Source organism: Larus michahellis, chromosome 3 (assembly GCF_964199755.1).
Source record: "Larus michahellis chromosome 3, bLarMic1.1, whole genome shotgun sequence".
Lineage (NCBI taxonomy): Eukaryota > Metazoa > Chordata > Aves > Charadriiformes > Laridae > Larus > Larus michahellis.
The window spans coordinates 98,221,379-98,234,839 of record NC_133898.1 but is presented as its reverse complement, the minus strand read 5'-3'; the positions used below and the strand labels follow the sequence as shown (position 1 = coordinate 98,234,839).

Genomic DNA, 13,461 nt, shown 5'->3' with positions numbered 1-13,461 from the left:
CTGGTTGGGGACTTCAACCTGCCGGGTATCTGCTGGAAACATAACACAGCAGAGAGCAGGCAGGCTAGGAGGTTCCTCGAGTGCATGGAAGATAACTTCCTGACACAACTGGTAGGGGAGCCGACCAGGGGAGGTGCGTCGCTAGACCTACTGTTCACAAACAGAGGAGGACTAGTGGGAGATGTGGTGGCTGGAAGCTGTCTTGTGTTTAGTGATCATGAAATGGTCAAGTTTTCAATTTGTAGCGATGTAAGGAGGGGGGTCAGCAAAACCTCCACCTTGGCCTTCCGGAGGGTGGACTTTAGCCTGTTCAGAACACTGGTTGAGACAGTCCCTTGGGAGACAGTCCTGAAGGGCAAAGGGGTCCAGGAAGGCTGGACACTCTTCAAGAAGGAAATCTTAAAGGCCCAGGAGCAGGCTGTCCCCAAGTGTTGCAAGATTAAAGGGTGAGGAAAATGGCCAGTCTGGATGAACAAGGAACTTCTGATGGGATTTAGGAATAAAAGGAGGGTTTACCACCTTTGGAAGAAGGGACAGGCAACTCAGGAGGAGTGCAGAGATCTCGTTAGGTTATAAAGAGAGAAAATTAGGAAGGCAAAAGCCCAGATGGAGCTCAACTTGGCCACTATCATTAAGGACAACAAAAAAAGTTTTTATAAATACATCAACAAAAAGAGAGTCAGGGAGAATCTCCATCCCTTACTGGATGCTGGGGGGAAAGTTGCAACCAAGGACGAGGAGAAGGCTGAGATACTTAATGCCTTCTTTGCCTCCGTCTTCAATAGTCAGACCAGCTGTCCCCAGGGTGTTCAGCTTCCTGAGCTGGAAGATAAGGATGGAGAGCAGAACAACCCACCCATAATCCAGGAGGAAGTAGTCAATGATCTGCTTCTGCACCTAGACGCACATGGTCGGATGGGGTCGGATGGGATTCACCCAAGAGTACTCAGGGAGCTGGCGGGAGAGCTCACCAAGCCTCTCTCCATCATTTATCAACAATCCTGGTCAACAGGGGACGTGCCAAATGACTGGAGGGTGGCTACTGTGACGCCCATCTATAAGAAGGGTTGGAAGGAGGATCCGGGGAACTACAGGCCTGTCAGCCTGACCTCGGTACCAGGAAAGATCATGGAGAGGATCATCATGAGTGAGCTCTGCCAGCAAGTGCAGGGCAGCCAAGGGATCAGGGCCAGCCAGCATGGGTTTAGGCAAGGGAGGTCCTGCTTAACCAACCTGATCTCTTTCTATGACCACGTGACCCGCCTTCTGGATGCGGGGAAGGCTGTGGATATTGTCTGTCTGGACTTTGGTAAGGCTTTTGACACCGTCCCCCGCAGCATTCTCCTGGAGAAGCTGGGGAATCATGGCATAGACAAGTGCACTCTTCGCTGGGTTAAAAACTGGCTGGATGGCCGTGCCCAGGGAGTTGTGATTAATGGGGTGAAATCCTCTTAGTGTCCCATCACCAGTGGTGTCCCTCAGGGCTCAGTTTTGGGGCTGGTTTTGTTTAATACCTTCATCAATGATCTGGATGAGGGGATTGAGTGCACCCTCAGTAAGTTTCCAGACGACACCAAACCAGGTGGGAGTGTTGATCTGCTTGAGGGTAGGAAGGCTCTACAGAGGGACCTGGACAGGCTGGATCGATGGGCCAAGGCCAACTGTATGAGGTTTAATAAGGCCAAGTGCCGGGTCCTGCATTTCGGTCACAACAACCCCAAGCAACGCTACAGGCTTGGGGCAGAGTGGCTGGAAAGCTGCCCGGCAGAAAAGGACCTGGGCGTGCTGGTGGACGGCCAGCTTAACATGAGCCAGCAGTGTGCCCAGGTGGCCAAGAAGGCCAACAGCATTCTGGCTTGTATCAGGAATAGCGTGGCCAGCAGGAGTTGGGAAGTGATCGTGCCTCTGTACTCGGCACTGGTGAGGCCCCACCTCGAGTCCTGTGTTCAGTTCTGGGCCCCTCTGTACAAGAGGGACATTGAAGTGCTGGAGCGTGTCCAGAGGAGAGCTACCAGGCTGGTGAGGGGTCTGGAGACCAGGTCATATGAGGAGAGGCTGAGGGAGCTGGGCATGGTTAGCTTGGAGAAGAGGAGGCTGAGGGGAGACCTCATTGCCCTCTCCAACTACCTGAAAGGAGGTTGGAGAGAGGTGGGTGTTGGCCTCTTGTCCCAAGTCAATAATGACAGGACCAGAGGAAATGGTCTGAAGTTGCAGCAGGGGAGGTTTAGATTAGATATTAGGAAGAATTACTTTACTGAAAGAGTGGTCAGGCACTGGAACAGCCTGCCCAGGGAGGTGGTTGAGTCACCATCCCTAGAGGTGTTTAAGAAACATCTAGATGTGGCACTTCAGGGCATGCTCTAGTGGCAGAGATTGTAGGGGTTTTTTTTGTGTGTGTGTATGGTTGGACTCGATGATCTCAAAGGTCCTTTCCAACCATGAAGATTCTATAGTTCTATGAATAATATCTTATTGCTGAATATTATACAAAGAAAGAAAAGCTGGTGAATTCTGCTTTCTTGCTACTGAAGAAAGTTTCCTCCATTCAGTAGTGAGCGTAAAAAACTCTGCATTTTTGTATTTGTCATACACGAACCCCCCAACACCTATTTTCTTGATACAGATTTAGCATTTACATGCTTCCTATATTTGGTACACTTGAATTTAATATATACATGGCTATCTGCGGTCAAGTTTGTGTCATTTGAGCTGTTTGCCCTTTCATTCCCATTAACCTGCCCGTGTCAGCATTAATAGCAATACTTAACCCTGAGCAGCACCCCTGCAGTAATTAACTGCTTTTGTATTGCCTTCATTTTATTATTCATGTGTTTAGTTGGCTTCAGGTTGGTAGTGCTGTGGGTATGCACAGGCAGACACATGGGCTCCTGCATACAGAGACAATTGCTGTGCTTGGCTGAGAGAATATAGATTATCTTGGTGAAATGTTCTTTGATGAAATATCTTTTGTGATGTTCAGACTTACTTTCTTTCATTTCACAGAGAAATGCTAGTTTTACGAGTTTAAAAAATAGAGATGTCAGAGCTGTGAAACTCGCACAACTCACTGGTCAGTGTGTTACTGAGAAAGGCTTTTTCACAAAACAGATTCTGATACATATTCCAACATGGAAATCTCCTGATCTTCCAAAGTAGGATGTTAACCACTTAAGCTCCCAGAGGAGAATTCTGTAATGAAATCTTCCCCAACCCTTACCTTGGTGAGAGTTTACACTTTGAACACAATGGGGCTGGGACTGTAGCTGTGTCACTGAGTAGCACTTTTTGAAAATAGATGAATATTTTCAGGAACAGATATAATAATTTACAGAAGTTACTGAATTTCAACTATCATAATACACCGATACGACTCTAATATGGTGACTTTAGAGGAGAAGCAGGGTGTTTTTCTGATTCTAACAACTATTTCATGGATTTAATATATGATCAATATGCATGTTAGATCAATATGTAGTTCCAGTTGGTACAGACTGTACAAAATTATTATTTCATTAAATCAACTAACTTCTTTATGGTCTAAAAAAGTTTCTTGACTAACTAGAGAGAATTTCAATATAGGATATGTTGTTGTCCTTTGGTTTGTAAAGCACCATGTTTGAATTAATTTATGAAATACCGTAAATTGTACAGTAATTAATCTTGAAGCAAATGTTATATATCATATGTAAATATAGCTATATGTTCTAAGACTGATAGAGCAATTTGTGGATAGGTAATTTAGAGTTTGGATTTATTAATTATATATCATGTAATACTAATACCAAGAATTAGTTTATTTTTAGAAATGTAATGTTGCTCATTATAAACGAGCACTCATCTTCCCTTTGGTCCACAACTATTACATGTTTAGGAGGTTATTAGTATTCATGAGCTACCTCATTCCAAAAGGGTGCCACAGTGGCTATGAATGAGTACGTGATTCTGCATTCAGCAGAAGAGAAAGGAAGCTTGCTAGCTCATGCTGGTGAAGGCCAGGGATTCTGTCAAAAGCTTCAAGTTATTGAAACTGTGTGGAAAGAACTTATATTAAAATATCTTCTATACAGCAAGGAACACAGGGGATTATTTATTTACTCATGGCTTGCATTACTGGAGAAATGGATGGAGTAAAAATGAGTGATCACAAAAATAAACACCTAAACTATTTTTTTATAAATCATCAATAAGTCTAAGAGAATGAAGGAAATCCTGTAATTTTAGCAATGGCTAATCGCTTAAGATTTTTTCTGTAAAAGGATATACTTCCAGATACTATATAGGTGAGTTTATGGGCAAAGTTTGTTCTAGCTTTCTGTGTCTTACTGTCTTTCTTTTTCGGGTGGTATGTATTATTGGCAGGTATTTTATGTAGTTAATGAGAAATATAGAGTGTATACCTATATACAATCCAAATTTCTCAATCCAAATAATTTGTCCAGTATAATTTTATGCATCTTGAGTATATATATATATATGTATTAGATATCTGTATGTAGGAAGTCATACAATGATTTAATACACGTAATTGGCTTTGTTTCAGTTCTATATAGTTGTGCATGCTATAGTTTAATATAAGCAAGTATAATCCACGGTGTCCTTGTAGTGTGTTCATTTTATAGAATTTACCTCAGGTTTAATTTTTATGGCAGCTTGTAATGCAAACTACTCTTTGAATAAGTTTTTTATCTTAATAGTTCATTCTTCGTTCCCATAGATACAGCTTTCAGGTAGCGGCAGCTTGCAAAACTGAAAGCGCTGCTTTCTTTCAGGACTCTGATGGCCGGCATGCAAATACAGTCTTGATTTTGCCTTTTGCAGCACAGATACCACTTTAGGTAGGCTCCATCTCGAGTGCGTAGGTTTCGGCAGGCAAATGTAAGCGTTTTTTCCCTTGGTAAAGGGAGCGGCGTCTCGGCCGGGGGTGGTGGGTGACCCTGGTGCTGAAGGACAGCTCCGGGGAGCCCGGGCCAGGGGCGCCTCTGCTCCTGGGGGATCAAAGGGGTTCGGGTGTCAGTGGTTTACTTCCATTAAAAAACAATTTAAAAAAAAAAAGCTAAAAAAAATCAAGTGACTCTTTTCCCATTCTAAATATCTGTGAAGTAAAACAGAGGCACAGAGAGATTGTCTGTAACCATTCTTAATAGACACATGGGTGATGTTATTATGCCAAAAATTAAAAATAGCATAAGATTTTTGCTGAGCTACTCATTGAAAGAATTGCTAAATATCATAAAATAATTTTAAATGCAAATTTATTGAATTATTTCTTTTAGAAATAAATGAAATATACTGATAAATATACTACTTTTAGTCATCCTGCTACTGAAAACTGCATTTAGTTATTGTGTTATGATAACCAGGTTTGGATCAAAAATATAAGTTAAGAATTTAGCAATTTTAGCCTGTAAAAACTTGCATCTGCATTTAAATGAGTGTGTCACTAATCCCAGCAAGTCCAGTAAAGAAAAATTTAATTTTAAGTGTGTTATTATCAGAAGGGTTAAGTGCAAAAGGATATATGGAAATTCATGCAGGCCTTTTGCTTCTTTGCGCTTCATAAATTAAACTCTAACTATACTGAAGAAAGTAACAGTGTGAAGCTCTTTCTCCAAGTGATAGCCAGTAATGGAATGGAAAAACATTGTGTTCTACGGCTATCCAATGAGATGGTGTAAGAAGACCGAATTTTAAATAGCTGTTCTTTTGATACTGTTCCAATTAATGTAAAATGATAAACTAGCCCGGGCATTAGAGGAACACAAAGGAATCTTACTTAGTGTGTTTCTTTAGTTATGACAAGGGGAAGTATTGGACAGCTGCAGGATTTGATCCTTGGTCCTATCCCATGAAGCCTGTTTCTAGCAAACTAATAGGTGTTTTATACTAGAAGTGCACTAGAGTATATTTCCTAGGAAAGTAAGGCTTGATATTTGCAAGATAAAAACAAGTACAAGATTAATCTGAATTCAAAATATCTCAATCTTTTCTTTCTTAAGGTGAATCTTCTAGGTCCCTCTAACTGTCACAAAGAACGAAAACTGAAATTTATTTTTGTCTTTGAAAAAGCAATTTAACTATTATTCAGAAAGCATTCATAGTCCTTGAATTAGGGAATTAATGTATCAAAAATGGAATTTTCTAAAGCTATGATACTATCAGTTTATATTTCTCAGCTGATGGACATCATTGTCTCCTAAACTCTTATTAAATAATGCAAGATTAGAGCATTTCAGCTCCGTTGTACAAAAAAGTGAAGACTAGCATAAAAACATCGTAAGACTAGTGTTTATTATATTCATACACACTTGAAATTCAATAGACAAAAGTCAGTAGTATGATAAACAATTATTTCTTTAATTGCATGGCAGATTTTATAGTCCATTAAACTTTATTGCCATAAATGATACGTTTATAGATTAGTATGTCAGCAAAGTACATGTCAATATAGCTCAAATGTCAACAGATGCTCTCAAAGGAAATATTTTCAGTTTCTTCCTTCTCTCTTACTAAAGTGTTGATGTATAAACTCAAGAGTTCCAGAATTGGCAGCAACTCCATGGCTCAAAATGGGAATAAAATGACTATATAAAGCTTTGATTAGGGGCTACCATCAGCATCGCAGAAATAGTCACTGAAATCCAATTCCAAGCACTGGTGGGAAGGAATTATCCATGTCCAATCCAAGTAGAAAGTAGGACACCTGAAAACGAGGCCTGTGTAATTCTGCCTCCCCCCAAGTATCAGACTGTACTCTTGGTTTGTCTCCTTCTCCAGAGAAGGAAACCAGTCAATGATGTTGCCTTCTAGCACCCTACGGGCACGAGTGTGGGGTCTTGTTTCCTCAGCAGAGGAGGAAAAGGGATTCAGCATGGGAAAATGAAATCAGTTGATGAAGGAATGATGTTGGCAAGCCCTGGTATTCTGAATTAGGCATCGAAGTTTCTGTTTGAATGCAGGGACTGTATGACAGCACTCCATGCTAATGATGCAGGTTGATTGCATATTCAGACAGTATTATCGCACTGTACATTTGATCTCCAGTTTTAAGGTTTTCTTGATAAGTGTGCAAGTTAGTAACATCACTTCTTCTTAAAGAGAAAACTTATCCTAAGATTCTCTGGCCATAGACAAACTTCTGTGCTAGAGCTGTGGACCAATATCCAGCCCCAAAATTAAGAAAGATAAATTTCACTAAGTCTTCTCAAATTGGAGAAAAATATTTTCATCAGAAGTTTCAGCATGAATTTTGTGATCAGCACTGCTTTTTTAAAATAATTTGCTATTTGAAGAATAATGACTCCTATGTTCTCAGAGCACGGGCAATCCTGATTCATATTTTTTCATGTTATAGTGTTTGTGGAGGGGTAAAGAAAGAAGTCTGTGTTACTTGAAATAAAAGAAGCTGGTAGGTTAGCTATTTTGTATAGTTGACTTTATTGCATTCTATGAACAACAATAAAGATATCATTATTTAGTGATCATTGCAACTTTAAAAAGCAAAAAGCAGCAGTATTTGTAGCCTGTGAGGCAAACACCTATACTATATTAGGGACATGAGTCGTATTAAAGCCAAGAAATTAGTATTATTCTCCCTCAAGACAATCAGTATGTGTTTTGAAAATGGGAAATATTTTACGGCATTTTTTCTCAATTTGATGCCATTTTTAAGTGACCAGAACTCGTTTGCCTTACAGAAAACCTTTTCCTTGATATTCGCATATTTACGGAAGATGGTCTTTTTTTGCGAGTTTTTTTTTTTTTTTAAATTATCAAAAAGGGCAGTTAAAATTCTTCCTAGAATGATTGAATATAATATGGTGTGTGTGTGTATGTGTGTGTGTGTGTGTGTGTGCTCTCATACATGTGAGGGAGTGTGTACTGGGGGAGATCTCCAATAAAATGCAAAGGAATTTTACATGGAAACATCAAAATATATACGTCCTTCCGTTTTTGCCATGCAAACCCAAAAGGCAGTCACTAAAGTCACAGTGGGATAGGAGGGAACAACAGAGAACCTATTTTAAGCTCAGTGTACCTCCGGTGGTCCAGTAAAATGTGTTCTTGAGTGCTTCAGTGCATCGCAGCACCTTGTTCTGTGTGAAGGTGCTAGCTGTTTTTTTATCTCAACTTAAGAGAAGCAGATCGTAAGTGCTGAACGTAGTTAAATGCCTGTGTGGACATTGATAATGGCCTTTAGATTGTGTTTTCTATTCGAGGACTTTTCCAGATTCTTCTTCAAAAAATATCGGCTGTTTTTATCTGCTCTTACGCATGGTCACACATTAGTAAATCTTGGTAACTGTCAGTAAAACATAACTTAGGTATACATAATTTTATACTTTCCTGGATCTGTCTTTGGACAGGACTGATTTAACCTTTAGCAGGGCCCAGATCGTAAGAAGTCGCAGGATGTCAGCTCTTCTCCCATAAACCCCTTCATTTCTCCCTGGTGAGATTTCCTATCTGTCTGAAACTTGTCATGAGATAAAGAAGCCTGCACCTCTAACCCTTCTTTTCTTATTTTTGGGTGGGGGAGGGAGGGTGGGGCTGTCCATCACTTCTGCTGGACTGTCCCTCAACAAGTAAATTCAACATTTGACTTCAAAATACAGAATTACTGGAAAAAACAATCCCTAAAATTAGGATATTGGCAGCAGGACTATTAATCAGCAATACAATATCAAGGAATATTCCATGTATTAGGCTGATTTAACAACTACATCTGAAGTGAGTGAGGCTGCAGCTTAAATTTCTGGGTCTCTGCAGAGTGACAGCTAAATTCATGTTGCCATTACAGCTAGGGCATTGCTTGCTAGTAGCAGTGTCAGGACTGTATATTAGTATGTCCTGCGTGTATTTGAGATTGTTCTCTGGAGTGTGTTCCTGAATACTTTATCCAGCCTCTATCTGCAGGAGCAGAAAAAGGATTCGTATAGAAACATTCAAATGCAATACGATAGCTAAAGAAAATCAAACAGGACTGACAGAGTGATTCATCTTTCTGTCAATCAGTGAAATTTCTAGTGGTTTATTAGGTCTTTTGCTTCAAAATTGTTTTGCCTTCATTCTTTGATTATTGCATTCACCTTTAAAGAAGTGAGAGAGTGAAGACCTAAAAAGTGCTACATATTGTATTATCTCTTTCTGTGAAGTAGGAAAATATAGAAGATGATATTTTCATATCTATTAGGTCTTAAGGCTTTGGTGAACAGCACCGATAAGTGTATTAACCTACATATATCCTCTTGGCCCATATTCATTTTCTTTGGTGGTAAAATTGCTGTTTTATTGCTTTCAGTATTCTGGGAATATAGACAGAAGGCTCCACATGACTTTTAAATGTTGAGCGTCTCTTTATGTCACTCTGAAAAATATGGGAAAGTGTTCATTTTATTTGTTTCCCTCAAAGAAGTGAACAACATATTATAATACTGGAAATAATATACTCTGAGGAGCATCAAATTAACCTTTTATTTGTGAACCAAATAAACGAAAATGTATCAAGACTTAAAATTAATTTGCTGATTAAAAAAAAAAGGCTTTTGGAAATGCTGTTTCACAGACAAATTAACATGTTTGTTTTTACTTTGTAACTGTAGTACATTTACTCCTAAAATGCAAGGCAGACGGATGGGGACTTCAGGGAGAATCACTAAGAGCACAAGTGTGAGCGGAGAGATGTATAAGCTGGAGCACAATGACGGGAGTCAGTCGGACACGGCTGTCGGCATGGTTGGAACAGGTGGGAAGAAAAGGCGTTCCAGCCTTAGTGCCAAAGTGGTTGCCATAGTGTCTCGCAGGAGCAGAAGCACATCTCAACTTAGCCAAACAGGTGAGTGAGACGCACGCTCTTCGGAAACAGGACTCTCACCAAAAGTGGTTTACCATATTTCATCTGTGGCATCTGTGTTACATGTATTTGGATATAGACCACTCAGGAGAGAAGATTTTCCGGCTGTGAATAAATTTCTAAGATATTAATTTTCTTTCATCATTAGGCATCTGCAGGAAACAATATACAAATGCCTTTTAGAATATGTACCATAACAACTTTCTGTCCCGATCAATGAAAAAATGTTTTTGTCTCTTAGAAGCCTTGTTTACAGGTAGGCAAGGAAACGCAACGAGACATATGTGGGTATCAGCAATGGATAATGGTTTGGTTAAGAGCAGCTTTTTATGTATAGAAATTTCTTTTAGCGGAAGAGTTGAGTACGAGTCGGGGAATTGGAATCTGAGCAAATGAATGGCAGTTATGTAAGCTGGATAAAAGGCTGTACCTGTAGTGTCAAAAAATATGGTTTTAAAAACTACCTTTGATTTCTTAGCCAAGAGTAAATCCAACATTTTTTCTTTTAAAACAACACTGGCAAATTGGGGTCAGCGAATTCAGATGAATTATATGACAGCATGATGCTTCATTAGGAACATAAGACTTCCAACTCTTTCTTGCTACTTCAGAAATCTTAAAAGCTTCACATCTGCATAGCCTGAAGGAACAAAAGCTTATTCAGAAAGATACAAAAGAAAAAAAAATATGTTTTAAAGTCCCTGTCCTTCTCCTATTGAACCCCAGTGAAGACTTTTGCTCTTGTCTTCAGTGGGAGCAGGACCTGACCCTAAGGGTTCGTTCTTACTAAAAGAAGGAAAAGAAAGAGGAAAAGCTTCAGCCTAGCATAGAACGCATGCATATTGCAGCACTCCTCTCACATAGTCAGGTTAATCTAAACTAAGGTAAGTAACAATATTGTTTACTTCTATCATCAAATATCTCACCCTTTTTCCTTGGTTTTCTTTTATTGCCAGCTGAGCAGTAGAAGTGTTTCTTTCAAAATGTTAGCCTTAACAACAATATTGTAATATTTTTCTACACTACTCATTTATGAATATTAAGCCAGAAAGGGTATAATCAGGCAGTTGGACCAAATGATACGTGTACTAGACATATACGAAGCCTAGAATTGTAATTAATATTGCGTTGCTTAAAAATGCACCAACCTGAATGTTAGACTAAAGTACAGGTAGTTGCGTACAGTAAAGCATTATTTTAGATGCATCAGAATCCATCACATGCTCTTAAGTAATAAAAAGCGGTATCGTGTTAGAGAAAGGATTTTATGTTTATGTTTACTCCACTTACTAAGGAACAAAATATTTTTATCTATTTTACAGATCTTTATGTGGTTTGATCTGGCTTTCCTTTCTAGCTCCTAAATCTCATTGAAATAGGAATTGCTGTGACTGAGCAAATCTTGGCTCCATCTTACTCAGAAGTCTAGCTCTGACCAGGAACCAAGGCTGTATGAGTAAAAGGGGGGCACAGGGGGCTTCCAAACTTAGGATACTTTGCCTTGCATGAACACTTGCTCTTACATCTCAGTGGGGTCACTAATTAACTTAAAATCTAAACTGTGACTTCCAAACCCTTTTTAGCATTATCTATTTAAAGCTCAGATGCTCCCATTCTTCACAGATAGATTCTATAACTCTCCAGATTTTCCTTGGTGTAAATGTCAAAACAATAGGAATTTAGCAAGGAATGGAGCACCTAAAGTTATAATGAAACTCAAAGAGCAAATCAAATATGAAAAGTGCAATTATGTATTATTCATGATTGTGAAACAGAGTTGAGAATATTTACTTTGCCTTACTGTGCTCAGGCAAACAGTACTATTTGTGGTATAGACAGAGCAAATAAAATGTGGCATGTTTTATCAGTCACTGTTGTTTTAGTTAAATTGTCAGAAATCAGTGAGTTGAATTAACGCATTGTTTAGAACAATATGCACATGAGACTTGATAGGTTTTCCAAATAAAATCCATTGTTGGAGACTAAATACTCATGCCCTAAATCAGGGGCACGCTTTCCTTCCTTCCTGTAGCGTACAAGAGGGGAGAAGAAATCTAAAAAAGGTCTATTTCACTTTAATGTGTTGTGCCTAAGTAACTTAATAATGCCTCCACTATTCAGAATTAAAAAAAAGAACTGGCTTGACATTATAATATACACTAAGTCCTTAAAATTGATTATGTGAAAATTGGTTCTAATTAATAGCCAAATTCTGAAGCTGTAAAATTTGTACGGAAGTGTTTGGGCCTCCACAAAAGAGGTGCCAGGTATGAACTTCTGCTACAGATCTTCGGTGACTGCAGGTGTGCTGTTGACACAGAGCATGTATTTTAAAGGAAGTATAAAAAATACAGAATGTGTGTGTAGCCTCCATAGTTTTTCATGAATTGGTCAGCTTAGTTTTTTTTTTCCTATGACCTGCATGATTGTAAGTCAGGAACGCATGACATACATTGCTATTTGTTTCTGAAAACTCAAAATAGAAGATCAGGAATAAAAGGAAAGGTCAGATATTTCTTTAAAATTGGAGATTCCGTATTTTTGTGGAACATGTAGATCTGCAATTCTAGTTTACTACTGTCTTCAAAACCAGTAAAATTATCTTCTATCTTGCTTTTTCTCAATATTGGTCAATAAGGTCTGAATTTGACTTTTTGTATATGATTCTTGCTTTTAGCATACTGCACAGGTTTAATCTTGCATAAAAATTGACGGGGTGTGTATGATGCTACTAGGTAGCTATTATTTCTAAGAGTAGACTTTCTTTTCAATTGAAAAAGGAGTGTGTGTGTGTAAGCCTGTGCATGCATGTATGTGTCTGTATACACACACCGACCTCTTTGCATATATGGGACAGATCCCCTTGCGTGTTAGATTTAGAAGGATTGGTAATGTCGCTATTTTGTGCACCCTTGTTCAGTGCTCTCGGAAAATATTTATTCTGAAATATGTGCCTTGTGAGATTGTCACTGAAAGAGTCAGTTTTTATTTTTATGTAAATCTACAAGGAAAAGTATATTTTTCTGCTGTACCTTTCTTTCTATTATGTTTAAGTTTTCATAACACTTCTAATAACTGTTCATTGAAATAATGAAATCCTTATTTACTATGGTTTGTTCATTGTGCCCACAAATTGGATAGATTTTGTAGTTCACCAAAAAAAGCTTGTCATCTGCTGGCAGTATTCCTAATGAAAATCCAGCTCTGCTTACGTTATCACAGTTAAAAAGAAGAAAAGAAAACAAAAAGAAAAAAATAAAACCCACAGAAAGACCACAGAAAAATGAAAAATAGCTGCAGGCATATTCCGTCCAAGCCAGCTTTTCTAGCTTTCTTTGCCAGCCTTATTTCTGTGAATACATACATACATACATACATACCTACATACAATATATATATGTAACTTCAGATTTTCTAAATAATTACAGCAACTGATATTTAAATTATAGAGAAATGATAGGAACATAGGTTATGATAGGAAATCATCATCTGTTGTCCTGATTTGTGATACAACACTCTATTCCCCTACAGATATTCTTATATTATAGTTTCCCAACCAGTGAGCGACTGAGGGCAGTATTGATGGTACCGCATTATGATTTGGGGTTCCG

At 38.8% G+C, this 13,461-nt stretch overlaps 1 protein-coding gene across 50 annotated transcripts in view; it reads left to right on the top strand.

The window, feature by feature from the left end:
- The window catches only part of RIMS1 (regulating synaptic membrane exocytosis 1), a 342,439-nt gene that overhangs the window by 287,975 nt on the left and 41,003 nt on the right, over nt 1-13,461 (top strand). For 36 of the 50 annotated variants that reach the window (XM_074581408.1, XM_074581382.1, XM_074581377.1 and 33 more), the window contains one exon: nt 9,600-9,832. The exons of the other annotated variants lie outside the window; for them this stretch is intronic. In XM_074581408.1, coding sequence (XP_074437509.1) covers nt 9,600-9,832 — 233 coding nt within the window. The remainder of the gene's footprint in view (nt 1-9,599; nt 9,833-13,461) is intronic. 50 annotated transcript variants of the gene reach the window in all.